This window comes from Pholcus phalangioides, unplaced genomic scaffold, assembly GCF_987345545.1.
Source record: "Pholcus phalangioides strain wild (caught in Gottingen) unplaced genomic scaffold, Ppha-v1.0 ptg000017l_1, whole genome shotgun sequence".
In the NCBI taxonomy this organism is placed as follows: domain Eukaryota; kingdom Metazoa; phylum Arthropoda; class Arachnida; order Araneae; family Pholcidae; genus Pholcus; species Pholcus phalangioides.
In genome coordinates, this window is record NW_028301610.1 from 42,088,649 (window position 1) to 42,111,575 (window position 22,927).

The 22,927-nt window shown below is 37.1% G+C and overlaps 1 protein-coding gene across 4 annotated transcripts in view; it reads right to left on the bottom strand.

Moving 5' to 3' along the window:
• Window positions 1-1,635: 1,635 nt before the first annotated feature.
• Window positions 1,636-22,927, bottom strand: part of LOC149073476 (uncharacterized) — a 359,737-nt gene continuing 338,445 nt past the window's right edge. For 2 of the 4 annotated variants that reach the window (XM_089246414.1, XM_089246415.1), the window contains exons 3-10: window positions 11,694-11,911; window positions 11,441-11,577; window positions 8,863-9,016; window positions 6,444-6,668; window positions 5,032-5,268; window positions 4,644-4,772; window positions 4,029-4,281; window positions 1,669-1,927 (exon numbers count right to left, since the gene is read on the bottom strand). In XM_089246414.1, the coding sequence (XP_089102540.1) occupies window positions 1,774-1,927; window positions 4,029-4,281; window positions 4,644-4,772; window positions 5,032-5,268; window positions 6,444-6,668; window positions 8,863-9,016; window positions 11,441-11,577; window positions 11,694-11,911 (1,507 nt within the window). In that variant the 3' untranslated portion in view covers window positions 1,669-1,773. Of the gene's footprint in view, window positions 1,928-4,028; window positions 4,282-4,643; window positions 4,773-5,031; window positions 5,269-6,443; window positions 6,669-8,862; window positions 9,017-11,440; window positions 11,578-11,693; window positions 11,912-22,927 lie in introns of all 4 variants that reach the window. The other 2 variants (XM_089246417.1, XM_089246416.1) reach the window with 2 other exon arrangements.

Sequence of the window (22,927 nt, forward strand, 5' to 3'; positions counted from 1 at the left end):
TTTTATTTTGTGTACCGCTGAGAAGAGAATACAAAGACATGTATGTCAACTTAATGCTAGTAAAGTAGTACTGTGTATACCAACTTCTTTGCACCTTGTGAAAAGCAAAAACCCACAAAGATATCGAGAAATATTTTTCGATCAAATACACATTAATGATAACTCATATTCAAACGAGGAATCAATCTTCCATTATTTCTCAGTTTCGAATTCTGTGCGAATACTCAGCATTAAACCCAGTACATTATTCATCATTCTCTGTATATAAATACGTCATCTAAATACTGACGCTGATCTTCAGTGGAACAGTGATTAATTAAGACACCTACGTTTTCTCCTAATTGAGACTTGGTACGTGGGTTATTGTGATGTGTCTACGAGCTTTCTTTCTCCTGTACATCGATTAAATCATTTTAAATGCAAAAAATGGATTAATTTATTAATTAATTTTTAAAAAATTTTAAATCGCTTTCCACATGATACATTTGGCCAAAAAAGTTCATTTTGAATGCAGGATGGCGAATCAATATAAGGACTTTATTCGTTTTCTTTATAATAGACGACGATGGACGTTGTTTAGATAATGGATCGGAAAATAAGGGGAGCATATGTTCTCATGGCCTGTTATATTTAGACACATAACATGCCTATTTCTTTTTTTATTTGTATTATTCAAACACGTTCAATTTATTTACATGTTCATCTCAAATACGTTACGACTGATTCCGAAATTCAGTTAGAAGTACCAAGAAATAAACGTTTCCAAATATTGATTTTTGATAGAATATCCAAATATTTGTCAGGATATTGTTGAAAACAGACACATTTTTCGTCTTTTTAAAATAGTCTCATTGAAAATATCGTGTTACACAATGATTTACATATGAAATACGGTTTGAAAAAAAAAAATCAACTAATTAGCCGTTTGTGTTAAAATGGACTCGGATAATTTCAATAGAGAATTTTTTGTGAACGATAAAGTATGGAGTCTTAATTTTATTTGTTTGGAGTCTTAATTTTATTAACACTTTTATTTTTAGGTTGATTCTAATCTATAACTCAAAAACAAGTCTTCTCAGGATAGTCTATACTAAAAAGTCTATATTTAAACTTCACAGTATTTCAGTGTAACACAATTTCTGAGATAGACATGTAAATGACTTTCAATCACAGGAGGCGACGAAGATTGGAAAATGCATTCAAATTTATCAGATCCACGTTTTTTTAGCACTGATACAAGACTCGACCTTCAAGTTGATCTGAAGACTAAATATAATAGAATCACTACGTAGTTTCCAAGTTATGTAAACTACCAATGGTTATATGAACAGCAATAGCAAAGAACTTCATAGTTGGTGTGTAATCAATCAATTCACCAAATTATGTGACAAGTGAAGAGTTAGAAATGATTAACTTCAAATCAAAATTGAGTCTATAGACTGAAATAGGGAATGTATTCAAGAACTGATTAAATATATGGGTTGAATTGCGTTTAGAAAAAATTGTGATAGCTAACAAACTTATTGTGATGAATTAAAACGAATTAAACACCAACTATAAAGTTTTGTGCAAGTACCTAAATGTTCTGAAATGTGAGATCAAATACAATTATTTTCTTTTCTCTCTCTTTTTTTTGGTTACATTATAATAATTAATGGTGTTTTGGGCGGTTGTCGATGGTGCGTGTCAGACGACATCAAATGGAACGGTTCATAATTCAAGAAAGCACAAGTTTTTTTTTTTTTTTGGTTTAAATATATAGTATGGTGGGGGCTAGTAGTTGATGAGGGGTTGTCGAACAGTGTCCAGTGAATGTCTGGGTCCTGGATCCTCTGCATCTTTGCCTCCACCTCCTCCTGTTGCGTTGGACTTCTCGACTTCAAAACCGCTCCCACACCACCTCAGTGAATACTTGTCTGGGTCTTCGCTGGGAAAAAGCCAAATTGAACTGAGAACGCAGCGACGATTAAACATGGTAGATGTACAAAGAAACATGCATGCAAAATTTTAACATTTGAAAAATGAAAAACTGCGATAGCTTTAAATATAGAATATACACTGTGCAAAGTGAAGTTTTTCCCTTTTGACATCCCTTCAACTTTTGAACCGTTGGTTATAGAACCATATTTTCAATTAGAAAAGTATCCAAATAACGTGCTATTTTAGATGTTTCATTTCTTTATGTATACAGGGTATATAATTAAACTGATGGTCAGAACTGTAAGGGGTGATAGAACTCGCCAAAGCAAAGAACTTTCACCACACAATGTGGGGTCGGAAAGCAAGCGGCGAGCTGCTAGAGGGCGCCTGCTTGGTGAAAATGGAGAACACAGTAAAGACGAATAATAAAAGACAAACAATCTTATCGAAAAATTTACAACAAATGCTCAAATGAGCGACCACCAGCCACATGTGAACGTGGCCTCGTCCGTAAACAAAACAGATGTTGCAAACTATAGCTGCAGTATGCCCTGTTGCAGGAACCAGCTTACAAATATTACAGGTTGTGGGGGGAAATCCGTTTCATTTTAAGGCCCGGACCCGTTGGAGATGGTAGGGGTGTAACCCTTTCTTAACATATGCCACATGCCATCATATGGTCAAAACCTTGGACACGAGCTATTGCTCGCGTGCTTTGATCAGGCTGGTCGTCCACTGCATCAAGGATTGCCTTCATCCGATAGAGAGATTTAACGTTCTCAAATTCCTTTCTCGACTTGTGTTATGTCTGTGAGCGAAGAACAAGCCCGTCTTCATGAATTGTTTGTGCAAGCGTTGAAATGTTATCTCGGTGAATACTGCACTCAAATAAATGAAATGTTTTATTGTTGGGCTCACTAAGAGAGAGAAACAACAACACAAATAGGCAACAACTTTTTTATTAGAAGTTAGAGGACCTAGCGAAATAAAGGACACAACTAAAGATGGGCACGTTACTTGAATACTTTTTTCTAATTGCAAATGTCTCTCTAAAATCATTAGTTAAAACGTTAAAGGGGTGTATACGGACTTGACTAACTTTACTATGAACCTTGTGTGAATAAATTACGTATGATATAAAAGTCGTTAGATCGTTTTATAAAATGTAGCGTAACAAGCCAGAAAATCTTAAAAATTCCCTTATACTAAATAGATATGTTCGAGAAATAAACAATTTATACATATAAAATATACGTGAGTAAAACTTTCCAATAAAAATGATAAAACATTACGTGATAGTAAAACTAGGTAATAAAGTTAATCAAACAACTAGAGAAAGTTTATGGATGAATCTCGAAAATTTATTCTGTGTCATGATGAACGGATTTTGGGGTGTTCGGGCGTCAGGAATAGGTACATAAACCAACAAGAGATTGTCTCTCTCTCTCGTCGCAGAATAACTTCAGACTATTACAAATACCAGGCCACAACAGGCAAAATGCCCAACGAGGTGGCTGGGAAGAAGATGCCTATAACGAATATGGATGTCATATATTTCTCTAAAATACAGCAACCCAATTAAAAATGCAATCATAAAAACTAAAAACTATATATACATGGTAAAATACTATATATACATGGTAAAATACTATATATACATGGTAAAATACTATATATACATGGTAAAATACTATATATACATGGTAAAATACTATATATACATGGTAAAATACTATATATACATGGTAAAATACTATATATACATGGTAAAATACTATATATACATGGTAAAATACTATACAATACCCATAAAAATATTTATGTTTGTCTTCCTGTTCGAAACCCTACCACCATAATACCAATAATGATAACATAAGCCTTATATGGTTCATTGTTCTGTCACATTTATATTCTGAGCCGAAGACTGATTAAAACGTTAAATCATTAAGAGTTATTTCTTGTCTAACCTCAAATGCCAAAATAATGAAAAAAAAACTGTAGAAAAACCTGTTGGATGTAAAAAAAATAAATAAAATTAATAAAAATTATTAGAAACTACGCCATACACATGTACTTTAGCATTAAAAAGATGGCAATCATGAACTCACAGTTGGTCTTGCTTGAGATCCTCAGAATTTCGGCTCAATTTCCTGCTGAATCGACGATAGGTCTTGTGCACTCGGCAATGACAAGCAGCTACCACTCCGAGGACTATAAGACAAGCTCCACCCAGAGTAGCTGCTGCGATGTACAGGTTGTGCAGGTGGTCCGAAGGAGCACTAGCAGGACCAATGGTAGCACTGCGGTAGACAGATGTATCTTCCATAGTGTGAGCCATTGGCATCCCGGGATAGCGAAGCTCTATGAAAACAAGAAAAGGAAAACAATAACAACTTAGAAATACTTTTAAAGCATTTTGAAAAATTACTGACTTGCAGACTTTCTTATACAAATACAACGCCACAACAGGCAAAATGCCCAACGAGGTGGCTGATAAAAAGATGCTCATAAAAATATGGATGTCATATATTTCAAAAATACAGCAACCCAATTAAAAATGCAATTAACACAAATTATAAACAATATATACACATATCTTATATCACGCATTGTTTTTTGATCGTTTTCCGAAAGTTCGAAATATCTGTTATTGTCTACGAAGGGATAATAACGAGGAATTCCGAGTATTCTTCATCTAACAGAAGGTTTACCCAGTACTGTACCTTCACACGTGTCACCAGTGTATCCAGGGCGGCAGGAGCAGAAGAACGAATCCAAACTTGGCCAGCAGCTTCCTCCATTTTGGCATGGGTTTGGAAAGCATGGATCATAATGCTGAGTGCAACCTGGACCTGCCGAACGAAGTTTTGTGCCATTAAGACAAAGATAAAATATTCAATGTACGCTATGTTTATTTTAGGTATAAAATAATATAGTATAATTTTGCTTTGTTTTAAAATGGAATTTGTTTACTGGCGCGATAGCTTTTACGTAATATCCACGGACTCGTGAGACCGCAAAACCTCTTGCTCAGCACTTAGTATGGTATACTATTCAGCACCAGAGTCTGCGGTAACTAATATTTTTATCAAAGCTGGCAAAGAAACTCACCATTATATCCTGGGTGACAGATGCAGCTGTAATTGTTGCCTCGATCAACACACTGAGCTGGTGGAGGGCATGGATTAGGCTGGCAGAGGTCTACTTTCACTTGGCATCTTCGACCTTGATATCCTGGTCCGCAGTGACATCTGTACCCGGCGACGAGATCTTCACAAGCACCGTCATTGATACATGGGCTAGAGTCGCACTCGTCATACTCAAATTCACAGTGGTCACCACCATATCCTGAAAAGAGAGAATTGAAAATGCATTAGAACAAAACAGTTCAGTCAATTCAAGGTAACAATCTATACATACATATAAAATAACATGTCCTGACTGACTCATTCACTGACTGATTCATTATCGCCGAGCCGATACCATTCAAACGGTAAACATGAAATTTGGTTTGAAGGTTGAATTGAAGAAGGTTTTTTTCTCTCGAAATTCGACTCCTAGGGGAGGTGATAAATTGGTTCAAAGGTTACACAGAGAAATCACGCCGAGCCGAAACAGTTGAAGCTACAAATATGAAATTTTGTCAGTGGTTCCATTTCATGATGCAAAGACTCACTATAGAAGGGTTTTTGAAATTCCACCCCTAAAAGGGCCACAAGGGGGGGGGGGTTTTAAAGGTTTTATAGAAGCATCATGACGAGCCGAAACCACTGAAGTGAAAAATATTAATTTTTTTGAAATATGTGGTCAATATATTGTTTTATTTTGTAATGCAAAGACTCACTGAGAAAAGGGATTTTTAAAAATTGAAACTTTAAAGGGGCTTCAAAGGTTATACCATCGCTGAGCCGAAATCGCTGAAGTTATAAATATGAAATTTTGTCATTATTTTATTTCATGATATGAAGACTCACTAAGGAGGAACTTTTCAAATTTAAACCTTTAAAGGATTCATAAGGCAGGCGGTTCAAAGGTTATATGGGAAAATCATGGTGCCGCACTGAAACCGCTGAAGCTATCAATATGAAATCTAGTCAGTAATATATGTCATAATGTAGACACCCACTAAGATTCTGAACAGCATTCCCACTAAGGATTTCTGAAAATTCCCCCCCTCCCCCAGGGGCATCATGATAGGTTCAAATGCTGTATGGGCAAATCATCGCCGAATAATTTTCAGATTAACAAATCCACGCGAGTGAAGCCGCGGGTAACAGCTATCATTCAATAAAGTATCCCAGTGGTTCTCATACTTTTGTCCCCCCACAGCCCCCTTGCCCAATTCATGATTCATTTGCGGCTCCCCAGAATAGTTATAAGTAGCTATTTTACCTAATAAAAGAACCACTTCAAAGCATAAATAGGCACAAAAAATCAATATCTCTAGCTTACCAAAATGCCCTTAGGAACGCGACGCATACTTTCTTTTAAAAACACTAGAATAGTCGTTAGGTGGTATTTACCTGGCAAACAATAGCATTTATATCCACTAAGACCATCTTCACAAACTCCATGAACGCATGGGCTCGAAAGGCATTCATTGACATTAGCATCGCAGTGTCTTCCACTGAAACCCGGTGGACATTCACACCAATACGAAGTTTGATTGCCTTTGCAAGTTCCATTGTTCATGCAAGGTTTACGGTCACAAAGATTAACTTCTTCTTCACAGGCTTGACCTCTGAAACCTGAAATGAAATATGTATACGATTATACGATCAAATAAACGATTTGACAGTTACTAAGGAACAGCCAGATTTTTTTTGCTATAATTTACGATGGACACTATTTAAGGAAGGGGAATATGCGTAATTCCTAGCAAAGAATGCACTTGTCTTCCTGAAACTGAAATGATACAGACTGCGCAGCAAGGTGAAAGAAAAGTTGTCCTGAGCTTAATGAGATTCGCATAAAATGCAATTTTTCTCAATAATGGCAACATATATAATTACACAATTTTCTTCCGCAACGGACCCTGATGCAAATATATGCAGCAGCGCTGTGGTATAACACACGCTTTATTATTTATTACACCATTATTCCCCGAGCATAACAGCTAACTAATTGTACCTATCATTGTTGGTGACGATAATTTCTGTTCCCGCCATACCATTTCATAGCTCTGATCACTCCACGGTGCACTTCATTCGAGTGATTCATTTGAGACAATCTCCATTAATCACTCTAATAACACCTGTAATGATGCTGTATATCTTGGCAACAGAGTCCGTCACGACAAACAATTCTCAGATTCTTCTGGATCTTTTTGGTTCTTTCCCTGGGGGTAATGGGTCTTAATTTTCTGTATATGGACGTGCCAATGCTCGTCCGTACAGGGCTAATGTATAGGACAGCGAGAATATCATATGTATGACCTGGCCTGCTACTTTCTGTCTGCATATTTCCCATTCATAAAATTTGTCGTTATCATCACGTACCCGTGATGTTATCGGTTGACGTTTAACAGACAGTAAAACACCACCTCAGAATGTGTACGATCTGCAAACGGCCTTACAAGATTAATGGAAAAGTTACGCTCTGAGATACCTCCGAAGAGTCTCGTGAAGAGCATGACAATGAAACAAACCGATACAGAGCGTGTATTGGTTCGAGGATGCCAACTCCCGGACAAGCCTGCGAGATCTCTTGTATTTTGGGTAATGATCTTTTTATGCTTTCTAGCAGTGCTCTTCAACCTTTTTACACCTGCAGACCAATGAAAATAATTGAACGATTTCATGGACCGACGAAAGATATAAATAATTCCACAGACCTACTGACGGCAATGGAAAATAAAGACCAATATAGAGACGATATTTTAGGCAAATTTTTGGCAAAAACAAGAAGGTGATGAGCGAAAACATACTCCTCCTTGATACGCAATCTCTCTACACCATTTTGTTTTATAATTTCATAAAGATACGAAATTTCTCTACTCAGCATTATGTATATTCTATTCCTTTGTCAATACTGTGCACTATAAGTTACGGCACTGAATCTCGCTGTTGCAATCTCACTAGCAATCGTCAAGAAATTCTGTTTGTACCTTGTTCTCTCACGAAATTGTAAACATCCATCAAGTCTTACTATTATTACGATATGCCATCGACGAAAATTGATCCCAAAATTCTCATCGTTCACCGGTCAATCGGTATTAACTTCAATATTGTTTATACAAGGTATCAAATAAACAAGAATGAAAAGTATGGAGCAGAATATTTCTTTCAAAATCCACCATTACAAATGGTATCTAACAAGAAATTGACTGAACTTTCATATTAAAAGTTTTTTTTTTTTACAAAGCTTTCCGTTTCGATTTATCGCTATATATTTTGTATTTTCAAAGTATTTCTGGGTTTACCGTGCCCGATTTCGTTGAATCCCTTGGATAGCAGCAATAAACCATAGTCAGTTTGTTGCACTGTGAGACTTTCCAGACCATTAAATGAATTTCGCCCATACAGCAAAGATGAAACATGTAAGCGTAGATAAAAAAAGTACGCACGAAGATAATCCCTCTCCCAAAAAAAGAGTTCCCGCCCCGCAAGATTTGGGAAGTACATCTCTCTGGTAGCGATTCCCATTACTTAAGCGATCTACGGTCATAGCCCATCCCGTGCAAATGCTTATCTTTTGCCTCCCCACACTTGTGCCATGGATTACCCTTATCCTGTTATACATAGCTCGATCACGGGAGCTTTGGCGTTTCGTATACATCATGGTGGAGCCACATCCAATGGAGCCTTTCCAATGTCGTTATTCTTTGCTGCCGTAGTCATGAGTATTCCACGGTGCTTCTGGATGGAGAAAGATGGTGGTGGTGGACGAAGAAAAATAGGAAAAAAAAAAAATATATAGAGTGATTTTTCAAAGTCCGCTTACCGTGAGGGCAGAGACACTGGTATGTTGAGCCGGACAGGCCTTCAGTGATGTCCACGCAGAATCCTCCATGCTGACAAGGGTTGGCATAGCAACCATCTCGCTCTTCACAGAATCTACCCACGAAACCTGGACAGCAGTGACACGTGAAAGTCGTCTGCAAGAAAGATAAGAATAAAATAAAGGAGAGTGAAAAAAGTTATCGTTAAAAAAGTAACAAAAACCGATTCTATTTTTGAGGTTTCGGTGGTAAAACATCTAGAGCTTTAACATATAAAAAAAAAGTGAAGCGGATCAAACACTGAAAACCGCTCCAGCGATTGGTTTTCGAAATAAAAGAAATGACCAAAGATACTGGACACACATTATCTACTGTGACACCCGAAGGATATTGCGAAAACAATTCAAGATCATTTTATGACAGATTGGAAATACAAAAAAAACAAAAAAATGTGTATGTCTTGTTTGTGGTAAGAAAAGTAATGTTTCCGATGGAATAAAATGAAGAAAATGACTGTTATATATCTGAGATACCTATTAAATGGAAGTGTCGTTCACAGCTTCCGCCATTTTAACGATGTTCTTTTCCTTGATCGTGATAAGTTGCAACAAGTCAAATGCAGTCGAATGCAGTTTGATGGTTCGCGTGGTGTTGCAGCGTAATAGTCATTGTCACGGAAGGGCTTGGTTTAATACCACTCACTGTGTAACCAAGACAAACCGGTGTCTATTAAGTCAATTAGTGAGTGAAATCAAGAGATCAGTGTTCTTGTTAAAGCTACAAGCTCGCGTTCCCTTTTGCTTTCCTCAGTTTGTGACGCCAATTACAGCAGTGACTCCTGTTGTGAAGATTTATCAGGATATAGTGAAACGAAGAAATATATTCAACATAGGAAAGATTGAAATACACAAATCAAAACACCATACAACTGGTTTCGAGATTAATGCAGCCCTTTTTTAAGTGGAAATAATGAAGAATTATTTCTACTCATTTTTCGGTGGAAATAATGAGAACTTATAATTACAGTCGAACTTGGTTCATTTTCGAAGTCCAAAGTCACTGGAAAAAAGTTGGAATTATTCAATCAATCTATCCTTCATCCGTAAACTGACTACAAATTGCAACTCAATCATCAACGTTCGCACAGGATAATAATTATCATTATTAAAACTTTATCACCAGTTGCGAAACAGTTTTCCAAATTTTAATTAATAATTAATCTTAGCTGCAGCATTATTCCACCGTGCTGGAATCAGCATGACTGCAGAATTTCTTGACCATGCTCAAAGTCTGATTAACGGAAACAATTCATGTGATCATACGTTTCCAAACTATTTCTAAAATTTTGCTCATCATTCTTATGCTTCAAGAATATATACTTTCACTAACGTTTAAAATTTGTACTTTTTCCTATACTTTTCATGCTCTTAATGACAATGAAAAGATTCAGATTTTGAATAGCACACCTTGAGGTGGAACAACATAATCCTTATAAAGTGGTACAGATTTGCGATGCACTCCAGCTAATTTGGAGAATTATTCAATTTTTATCTATACTGGATCCGTAAAATGACTACAAATTTCAAGTTAGGCCTCTAGCACATTCACATAGGATAATAACTATCAACTATTAAAATTTGATCATCAGTTACGAAAGTGTTTCCAAAATTTCAAATTGATAATAAATTTTTTTGTACTTTCTGATACTTTTCTTACTCTTAAAATGACAATAAAAAGTTTCGGATTTTGAATGATACACCTTGAATACATGGGTTGAGCAAGGTAATTCATATCAAGTGGTAAACATTCTCGATGCACTCCAGCTGAACAATGTTAAAATGGGCATCAAATTATCAAAGAAAAAAATCACTTAAAATTCACAAATAGGCATTTTGTTATAATATGTTAATTTGTAAATTTTAATTATATACTACTATTAATTATATACTACTATTAATTATATACTACTATTAATTATATACTACTATTAATTATATACTACTATTAATTATACTGACGACTCAATACATTTCCTATACTGACAATAATTGTTAGTATAGGAATGTATATTATTAAAATATGAATAAATAATGAATTATTCATTATTTGAAACAGTTCGCTCGTCATTCAAGCACTTTTGTTGGATTCATTTAGCACGGATAGGCTTTTTATGAAATTAGTTCAGAGAGTTGTGCCGGTTTTCGATCAACAATGGCAATTTTTTGTCAAACTGAGTTGCTGAAAAAATAAATCTAACGCGAAAGCAAATTATAAACTATGACTTAGCGTACAAAGGATGCCGTTTTCAAAGAAAGTAGTGCTAATTTTTTACCAAAACTGTCATAAAACTTACCAAAAATATTTGGACTAAATAAGAAATGTTACATTAATTTAGATAGAAAACTGAAGGGGAGCTTATTAATTATCCAAAATTCGAATTAACCAAGTTCCACTGTACTTATTGATTGTTTGATTTTTAATTTAACCCCACAGCATGATATGAATAATTGAAACTTGAAGTGGCATCAGATTATATAAAGTTGACCATAAAAGTTTATTTTCTCAATTGAATATACTCACCAAAGTATGATCAGCAAGGCAAGTTCCTTTGCCAGAGCAGATATCATCTTCTGCTAGTCGGGCACATTCTTGAGTCCTGACAGTTACGTTAAGTGTCCAGGAAACCTCGCATCCAGTAGATGGTACTCTAGAACGTACTGCAATAAAAATACTTCGAATTAGTTCCAGAATATTTACGCAATAAAAAATTATTAGAAATTTAATATCCGGATTTAAAACTGAAATATAAAATGAAATATTCAAAGAGACTCACCATTAAATATATGAACTCCGGCAAGTAATATGTCTTCTTTCAGGGTAATATTACTGTGAGGACTCACTTTCCAATGGGCAAGAGATTCCAAAGGAAGAGCACTCAAATCACAAGAAATGGCTTCTCGCTCTGGAACTGGGTCCATGGCAACTTCCGCAACTGCTTCGTCATCATCGGTCATGTTACCGTTGTCGTTTGAGGATAAGTTGACATGCAATCTGCGCATGAAATTTAAAATACAAACCTTTAAAGTACACCTCCTTTCCAAAAGGCACACTCAAGGCACGCAAAATATTGAAATATCACTAAAATAGAGGTTTAATTTCAACTACGACTTACCCATATCCTTCTGATGACCAAAATTCAACGATTGCACTGATGAACTCTTGTTCTATAAATACCGTTATTGGTTGGCATTCTTATACGATTGCCAATTATTTCAGGTTATAGAATGATCTAAGTTCATCAAAAACGATTGTGCAAACTGACTGAAATAAAAATACCCTGGTCCCGAGATTCTCAATAATGTAGGGTTAAAATGAAAATATAACTTGAAAATTATTTTATTTGAAAATTACCTTACCATAAAAAGCACTAGAGAGCACCAGCCATACCCTGTAGGACAAACCAAACGTATTGCTGTTCGATGCTTCCGTAGACGGCTATTGCTATCAGCCGTACACCGCTCAAAATCCAACTGTTTCCCCAAATTTGACAAAAACTACAGGAAATGACTGGTGATCACAGTGCATACTGAAATTATGTCAATGATTATTACGAAGTTTATTCGCGATAGATCAGTATACTGTTTAAATCCTGGTTTTAAGAATAAAACATACAAAATATGAATTGGTCAGCTTAAGGTGGTATTCATCGTGGGTATAAACTATTAGGAGATCGACACAAATTCAACCAATCCGTGTCGATCTCACCCAAAAAATCAGGTTTGTAAAAGGTCAAAATTGTGATTATATAGTTTAAACTCTGTCGGTGAATACCACTCTTCGAGTTTTGATCTCAACCTGATTGAACAATTATGTCGGAGGTTTCCAAACATATTTGCCTTACCGTTTGTCAATAAAAACAATTCCCATTGCTTTTTTCTTTAACCCTTTATATAAGAAATATCACAAGAAATAGAATAAGAAGAAAATGATAATAAATGAAAATATAAATACAAATGAGAATTAAAATACTGTAATTATCATGTGAACTATTTGATAAGCCATTTTTAGTTCTAATTAAAGACAAAAAGGGGGAAAAAAATATAAGGTTTTTTTTTCAAACAATTTGTTAGAACATAACAAATTATATAACCTGGTACTTTAAAGTACCGTCAGTAGATAAAAGGTTAAGCGAATCCATAGCTCCCATATTGTGTGCGTGGGTGCTACCACCCCCGGTCTGTTCCAGTGTTACCCAAAGGAACTATATCACCCACTCTATGACACTATCAGATTTAAAACAGGAGTAGTGCTGTTAAGGGTACCGTCAAACGGAATTGGAAGATTGCTGAATTTACAAAATAGTAGAAAAACCGTGCCCAATCATCGTTCAATGACTTTGACGAGCACCCTCTCGAAAATTCTGCAAATTTATTAAAAGGTAACTGATGAAATGAATATATGAGAATAATGTACTGTAGGAGAAACAACAAGAGTTTTGATAAAGGAAAGTCGCGTGCAACCAATCTCTTCTGCTTTTACGATCACGTGACTAAAGCTTCAAGGGCAGGGCAAAAACGTAGACATTGTCTACTTAGATTTCCAAAAGCATTCGATCGGGTCCAACACAATAACCTCTTGAAACGTCTACATGAAATTGTTGGGATCGGGGGGGGGGGGTTCTTGTTGAATTAGATTGATTCGTGGTTGCGAGATAGGTCACAGAGTCATAAAGGACGGGGAATTTTCTGATTGGACGGATGTCACAAGTGGCGTCCCTAAAAGAAGTGTCCTGGAATTTTGCTTTTTAGTGATCAAATCAATGGGATTAGTAGAGAATTCGCAACGTGAAACTAATGGGTGTAACTGGAAACCCTAGTGATAGGGAATTATTCCAGACCAACTCGAATGTGATCGTTGCATGGGAAATTAATCAACACCACGGAAACCTCTCCTTAGTGATGACAACACCGGATTTCAAGAAAAATCGACTGCGAACACACCACGAGGGTCAAATGACGGCTTTCATGGCCATTTTGAAACGTTTCGTCTGCATCTGCGGTGGATGTCTGCAATGGAAGATTTGATTTTCATTCTTTCCAGATGATATCTATAGCAGAATTGCTGTAGTACTTATATAACGCTTCGAAATTGAATTTACCATTGCACCACAATTCTTTAGCTCAGAATCTTCATTCTACCACAATCGAAAAAAAAAATTAATTCATTAAAAGGTGAAAACCCGATTGAAAAAGAAAGGGACAGGGTCTAACAGTAATTATACAACAAACCAAACAAGAAGCAATACTCAAATAAAAATTGAAAATAATTACAATGAGAGGAAGAACCTCCAGTTGAGGCTCACGTAGCTGATCGATATTTTGTATGTGAAAAACGAGGGATGACGCCTTGTCGATGCAAATTCAAAGCAATACATCGTACTCATTAATGAAACAAAGATTTTTCCCTCCTCTCTCTCTCTCAAACAATACATTAAGTTCTTCTATTCTACTTTGCATAATAGAATCATTGTAAACTTGTTGTAATTACTACTGGCAGCACTGAAAAGGCTCCGGATATTGATTTATCAACAGGGTTTTGTTCTGGCTACTGAATACCCAACCTTAAAATATTGGAAGAAGTTTCCTTTTTTCCTGTTGTTTTTACTATTTTCAACATATAATCAAAGATAAATTTTAATTTAGGAAACCAGACGCTTTTTTTTTTTTAAATGTTTATTTTATGTTGAAATTTTAATGGAAATACTTCGGAACAACTTTTCAATGAGACATCTTTCCTTTTTGTTTTTGTGGTTCCCTATTTTTTGGAGGTTTTATTTCGCGTTCATTTTCCATTATAGGAGTTTCTACACAAACTTTGGTCTAAATTAAAATAAATGAATAAAAATTTTCTTCAACATTTGTGAAGCTCGATGAAAGGCATTTTCTAAACATGGGAAACTTTGAAGTTTTAACAAGCTGTTCATTAGCGTCCAATTAAAGAACTTTGGAGGTATTTTAGCTTAGATTCAAATGACGTTTTTCAATGAATATCGCAAGGATGCGGAATAAAAACAACTTTACTTTCTCGTAAATTACATACGCTGATAATTTTCACCAACGTAAAACAGAAATTCAGGCTTTGATATTTATTATTCATCTTCTTAAATTTAGGTATTTTACAGGGAAATGTGGTCATATTTATTCATTTATTTACACATCTCAACAGGATGAGCCCAATTACAGAGATGGGAAACACACGGACATAAGAATACGAAAAATACAAGTAATGAAAATTAATAGAAAAGCAAATAATAATAATAATTCATCGAATTTACACGTTAAAAATAAAATCTTCAACAAACATAAAATACAAAAATATATACGCGCAACAGAAGCACACATTGAGAATTCAATATGAGGAAGAGACAAAACGTCCAAAATAAAGAATGAAAAACCGAAAATAGATGAGAAAACAAGAAAATATTATACAAATTCATATATCACCTAGTAGAACATGGAATCCTTGTGAAAAATATCTGGGAATTCACCCGTATTGTAATTTTTGCATGCTCGCAAAATTGGTGAGGCATTTAAAATGTTCGTGCGTGTGCACGAGGTAAATAAAAAACATTTCGGGAACTATGAACCCGTCGCTCGCGATATTAATTAGGCACGGAGATATTAGGCTTGTCAGATAATAGTCATCGATTCTGCCGTGAATAACTTTATGAAGGAATGATAGATCTCGCTTTGTACGTCTGAGAGATGTCACCTTGAAAAAGAAAAGAGAGAAGATCCGAAGTAGGCGCATCTGGGACCTACACACCAAAAGCCTTCCGGAATAATGACCTCAAAAACTTTTTCTGTACGCGTTCAATACGTACGCTCATCACAGCAGGAATATGGCCCCCATATCACTGAGCCATACTCAAGTGAGGGTAAAAGACATATGCGAAATACAGTCGTACCATCGCCGGAACTGAGGTGAATGGCCCAGACGACCTTACGAGTGACTTGTTGGACTTCGACAAGACACTTTCCGCGTGTGAGTGCTGAAGTTCAATTGATGGACTCCCGTCGCGAAGACCCGTGTTCGTGCTCCATAGTGGTGGTTGGTCTTTCTAGATGGAACATGTATTTACTCAATTCGTTCTATCATTTTGTTGTTTGTATTTTATCAAGTATTTTTGGTGTATGTTAGTTTGATGTTGTTTAACAGAGGTTGTTATTTTCCGTGTTATATGTTTCGAATTTTTGGATTTCTTGATAAGGCGGAACGTATACTTATTTTCTTCGGCAAATACTATTTCTCACAGCATCTCATTATTCTCTGTTGAATATCTCTGTGTGGTTAAGTTCTTGTTTTAAGCAAATGTTTCTTTTTTGTATATATATATAGTGTTTCTTTTTACACTTAGGGGCCGTTCAACTATTACGTCAGCAGATTTTTAGCCATTTTTGACCCCCACCCCCCAGCAACAAAAGTCAGGAAAACTCTGACCCCTCCCCCGTCAGCAGAATTTCGTCAGTTCTGCTCTCAACCTCCTAACGCATATTGGGATCAGAGACGTACGCGCGGAGGAGAGCATGGAGAGGGCTCATGCTGCCCCCCCCCCCGGACAATCATACATTTATTTTTTTTGCTGCAAAAAATATTTAAAAAAAAATAAAATTTCGGAAGAAAATACCTTTATATGTTATTGTAATCAATTTCTGTTAATTTCAATTAAAATATTCATTGTGTCCCACCCTTTGAGCAAACCCATTACCCGTGGACCAAATGTAGCCCTCGGGATATCTAATTCAACTCGCCACCTCAAACCTAATTTTGTAAAAATGAACCAAGCGCCATATTTGCAGATCGCTCATGTGTTGTTCTGTGATACATTTCGAGATCATTTAAGCGGCCTGTGGCACATTTTCAGATCAGTTAAGTAGGACCGTGTCACATTCACAGATTATTTAAGAGTGACCCACGACATAGTTCCAGAACAATTAAGTGGTCCGTGGCACATTTAGAGATCTCTTGAGTGACTCGTGAGTGACATTTCTTAGAGCACTTAAGCGGGCCCCCCCCCCCATTGCAGTTCCACATCATTCAAGTTACCCGCGGCACACTTCCAGATTACTTACTTGAGGTAATCATGAATAGGGTAATATTGTGAGTAACTGGATATTTGAATAAGTGTATTTGAATGTTGAGTGCAATCAGTATATGTTAATATAAATGACTGAGTAATTAGGTTGCCTTAATTCATTGTTGCGAAGGGCAAGCTATAATAATATATCAGATGAATCACCCCTCTAAGTATGTTTCTGCACAAACTTCGTATTATTTCGTTTTTTAACAATTACAGCAGCAATCCCGAAATACAGGGCGTCCATAATTAAAAGACTGTATTTTAAAGTAGTCTACAGGCGAAACCATTCATCACACAGAAAATTGTAAAATTTTGTGGAGGACTTCATTACGTGATGGGAATTTGTTTCGGGGTGGGGGGGGGGAAATGTCGCCACCAGAAAGCGTTTTATTAAGAAATGACACATTTAGGCAAACATTTACAATTTTAACAATTGCTAAACACTTTTACAATTGTTACTGCAAAAAACATGTTCCCCATGATGGCCATTATTTTCAGATACCATGCGAAATTGCGAGATGGCATGTTCCACAACTGACCGAAGTGTGTGCGGGGAAATATTTAGCACGTGGCGCAAAATGCTGCCTTTAAGGTCAGGTAAAGTTCTTGCATTGTCCCGACTTACCAGACGTTTCAAATGCCCCCAAAGCCAAAAATTCCACGGATTAAGGTCGGGGATCGGGGAGGCCATAAATTAGAGAAGTGCCGGCTGATGACACGTTCTTCTGTAATATGTGTTTTAAGAACATTTTTAACACACACTGCAATGCGTGGAGGAGCTCCGTCTTGCATAAAGATTGCGTCTGCAGTGACGTACTTGCAGAGCCGGAACGATTTCGTTCTGTAACAGCAATGCAAATCGCTACCCAGTGATCGAACATGTCACTGGACCTGTAGAACGCAACTCCTCGTAGAAGTAGGGACAGAGGATAAGTGATGCAATAAATCCACAACATACTATCACTTTTGGTGAATGCAACGGAACCTCTAACATAGCGTGCGGATTTTCTGAATCCCAAATTCGTCAGTTGTGAGTATTGACAGCACCATCCAAGTGAAAATGCGCTTCGTCTGTCTAGAGGATATTCCAGGGCCATTCCGAATCGACCTTAACGTGAGCTAGAAACTGCAGTGAGAACCGGAGTCGAGCGTCATAATCATGTGGAAGCAACCGCTGTACAAGCGAAAGTTTGTACGGATAATATCGGAGGATATTCCTCACGATCTGATCTTATGGACAGTTGAACGAGGCCTACCCAACGCCTGTGCTATACGCCTGACACTACCACGAGAATTTGAAGCTCTGTCCTCTTCCACCTGAAGCGAAACCTCCTGTACTGCGTCTATAGAAATGGGGTTTCTTCCTCTTCCAGGACGAACAGATCCCGTGGTTTCAAATTTCGTTATCCGAAGGTTTCAACATTCATTGGACCTTTTCGAATGCTCTTCGAAGTCCGATATTTCCGTAGAGCAGTTACTACCGGAATTGCTAGTTTGGTAAAACAATTTGACCAAGAAAGCACGATCTCGTAAACTTATCGTCATTGTGAGCAGCAAACACATTGAGAAGCAAGATCTCCGCAAAAATGTTTCTAGGTTTTATAACAGCTGCTGCTTCACATCAAATAAATTTACATCTTTACTACAGGTATTCAAAATGAAACGCCCTCTGGTGGTGACACGTGCAACTAATTTTTCCCTCAAAACAAATTCCCACATCACTTCTTGAAGTCCTTCATAAAATTTCACAATTTTCTGATGAATGGTTTCGCCTGTAAGCTACTTTAAAATAGGGTAATTTAATTATGGACGCCGTGTACTGCGATTCTTAAAACTCTCAAAACGGCAACCCCGAGCCCAGATACTGTTATAAGTTTTCTTCTTCTCATAGCATGTTTTCTTCCCCCCGTCCTGTCAATCAACTGCCAGTGGATGAAGTCAATACCACTTATAGCAGAAAGCTTCCGCGCGAAGCTTTGACGTCACTGAAGTCGTCCATTTCACCTGTAGCCATTGGATAAAGCAGGCCGACGTATGTGAAATCTCTACCCCTGTTTTGCAGTATATCTAATGACTATAGGTGAAATGGTTCAGTGACGTCACGAGCTTCGCGCGGAGGCTGTCTGCTACCGAAGGTGTTGCCGAAGTCAGCTTCTGTTCAAAGTCTGATAACAAAAGGGGAAGAGAAAGGATGTTTTTCCTTTCCCTTCAGCCACGTTTACACTGGCGCTATACGGTAAACGTCGCATCATGCAACTCGACGTGGATTGGTTAAAAATCCGAATTTTTTTAATTCCGAGTTGCATGCTGCATCGTTTGTCGTATCGCGTCAGTGTAAACCCGGCCTTCGAGGTTGCATACGCTTATGGTCACAACATAAATAACGGAAAAATATATATAATTTTTTTCCTTCTTTGCTTTATTAATTATTATTATTATTATTTTGTGTGGGGGGGGGGACGCATTTATGAGCTCACGAGATCGGGAAAAAATATTCTTCTCGAAAATAAATGGCAATTTTGAGGTTTTCTGACTTCCACTGTGGCAGTTATAATGCAGATCAGGGAAATTTGAAAACCGCTTAAAGGGTTAAGCGGTTTAAAGTGTTAAGCTCTTGCAATCTTTCCCGTTTTTTTTTGTTTTGATATTTTTCTTTCTTGTGAGCAACGGTATTATGATACAAATTTTTGATGTATGACTCGAGGAGGTGTGTCATATTGGGCACGTATTGTTCAGGGTTAAAAATATTTAATGATTTTCTGTGGTAACTAATTTCGAGGCGCGATTCTACCCCAGTGAGAGCCGATCTGTCCGTTACAAAGTCTTGCCAACAGGTCTATAAAGACAGGTTTTCCTAGAAGCAGGTTTCTACAGCGCGTGCCACGCGTGAAAACTCTGATTGGTCAAAAAAACCCTGAATTTCAAGTTTTTAACCAATCAGCGTTTTCACGCTGCATACGGCGCAGAAATTCTACTCCTAAGAAAACCCGGCTTAACGGTACAAATATTTAATCATTACACTTCACTCACATTTTGAAATATCGATGACAGCACTAAAAATTCACACGCAAAACTAGATACGCACACAGACTGTTAGGTACACGCACTTTGTTCCAGGCTCTACCACGAATTTTGGTTGGGAGAGATCTCGACAACGGGGTAAGTTTAGTCGCAGAGTCCTGGCGTTCATTCATTTTAGGGAAATGATCATGTAGAAGTGTGACCCTTAACCAAATCTCGTTTTTCCACATTCTTGCATTCGGAATGAATCAGTAAGTGACGCCACCTATCAACTGAGTGAAAAATCAACTTTTGGCTAACAGATTTGAATTCATATACAAATCCGCTTATCAAAATCCCGGAAAATGTATCATTCGCGTGACGTTATCGCTTTCGCTAGGGACGGAACGTACTAATATGGGTAATATGGGAGAAAATGCATTTATTGTTATAAAGACTTCGGTTTATGTTATCAATTTTTTTCGTCGAAAGTTTTTCTTTTTGCATATTTTGAAGCTAAGGTTGAACCAGACTCATTTTTTTTCCAATAAGTCATCAATTGGCAAGACTAAGTAGGAGGTCAGAAAGCTACCTTGATAGCAAAAATTTCCGTACGCTGTTCACTGTGTCCTAATCAAGCACTCTGCTGAATTAGTACGTGAATCAATCTAGCTGGTATGATTCATGTACGTGTAGTGCTGCTTCTTGAATGGCTTTCCTATAGAGAAGGAATGTGTAAGGTAAAAAAACTCCTTTCAAAATAGTTTTTGGTCAGTTTCTTTCGACTGAGCACATTCACAGCTTCTTGGCCGGAAGACTTTCACAAAGGAATCTATGTCTAACGTACCGTACATTATAAAAAGTATCGTCATTCGCAACACACATTAGGCAGTTCCATTCTAACTCTTCTCAATTTCCATATAAAAAAAAAGATTTTCGCTTAAAGGGAAAAAAAGGGATAGGAAGTGTCGGACACTGCCGCAGTTACTTTCGTGAAAACGTCAATCACGTATAGAGAGAGAGAGTAAATTGAGATCAAATTTCTCATGCTATAGAATGCTGTGATGGGGATCTTAGCTCATGTTTAGATACGCCAACAATGTAAAGAAGAAATTATAATCCACATCTGTACTTGACCCAGGATCGTCAGATGCCACCTAAGTTGTCCGAGCGTGATTACGTTACCTACAGTGTAATGTCTTAACCCTTTAAGCGGTTTTTCAAACTTTCCTGATCTGCATTATAACTGCCACTTTTGCGAAACCTTCCGAAATTGCCACCTATTTTCAAGAAGAATGTTTTTCCGATTGTGTGTGTGTGTGTGTGTGTATGTGTGTGTAGAGCTGATAATTGCTTTCGCCCCAACAAGAAAATTTATTCCGCCCATCGCTTTTAATTTCCCTCACTATGATACAAAAACAACTGCCATGACGTGAGTGGCTTTCTAAGAAGAGAAATACTTTTTTTGTAAAAAATCGTTTTGTATTATTTATACTCACACACATTGTATATTTTTTACAGTGCTGAAAGAAAGGGGGGGGATTTTCTCTTTCTCGCTCCTTCTCTTATCTAAGCTTCAACAAGAGAGCAGACTCCGCCTACTGGCAGTTGATTGATTGGAGGTAGTGGGGGGGGGGGAATGGAAAACATATTTTTAATGTCAAAACAACTTCGATGCGTTTTTAAATCCGAGATATTTCGGGGTGGATGAAATAAAGCAGATCAAGTTTGACGAGATACTTCGGGGTGACTGAAATAAAGCAGCATATCTTGATCCCCTGTTCTTGTTGTTGTCCAACGAATCATGCGCTATGGAAACATAGTTATAATCTAGGAGACAAATATTTTCTCTGTTTAGAGAGATCCCCAAGACGGTTTTAGAGAACATCTCTCTCTCAAACCGTCCAACCTGGGGGCCATTTTCTGAAGTTAAGACATGCTACTAATGTCTCTACATCAGCGCCTCACGCCACAGTGCGTGAAATAAGGAAGGCAGGTTCGTGTCTCCATATGGTACCATGCTTGCCTAGTATACAAGAGGGCCTGGGTTCGAGTCCCGGTGGAGACAAGGTGACTTTTTCTTCCAAGTTCACCTCGGCATAATATACAGAAATATCAGTTTCCTTGATATCTTGAGGCTGAGAAAAAGCCGTTTATAGTTACAGTTTGTTGCCAAGAAAGCAAGCTTTGAAAGAGGACCAAACAGTCAATTCATGATTTCCCAGCGTGGTACCGAAAGTTGGATCTATCAACAGTGTTCTGATTTATGGTCCAACAAATATGTTTTATTTTAGCTTTTCGTCACTGAATTTGAGAAATATTTCATTCAAATGATTAAAAGCCTGAATCTCTTAAGAGTGCGGTTACAAAATTTACTTGATGTGTTTTGGAGGTGAAATGTTAGTACTCAGCTCAACCATGAGTATTTTTTACATTATGTTAAAAGAATAGAGCTACAACTCCACTGTTACTCCACCACCACCACGAAGTTGAGGAGCGAGAAGAGCAACAACTATAACAGCATACCATCATATGTAGCAGAGTAACGCTTTCATACGTTATGTCCACTGTACAAATTCGCAGGTACAGAAGGAAGTTTGTTTGCATTATATGCAATAAACTTTAAATGCTTTAAAGTTCAATTTAAGTGGATAAATAAATAGCCACCCCTCCTGTAGGTTCTACTGAACACCAATTTCCACCATTAGTCCATTTATGTCGGAATGCACACACATAGAATAACGGTCACATCTTGATCTAAAACTGGGAATCCTTATTTCTTCAGCTAAGCTGAAGATTCCGCACGCACACACACACACACACACACACACACACACACACACACACACTCTCATTTAATTGGGAAAGCTTTAAATTGCGGACTAAATCGTTCAGGTCCTTCTATTCTATGAGGTGAGGTGATAATC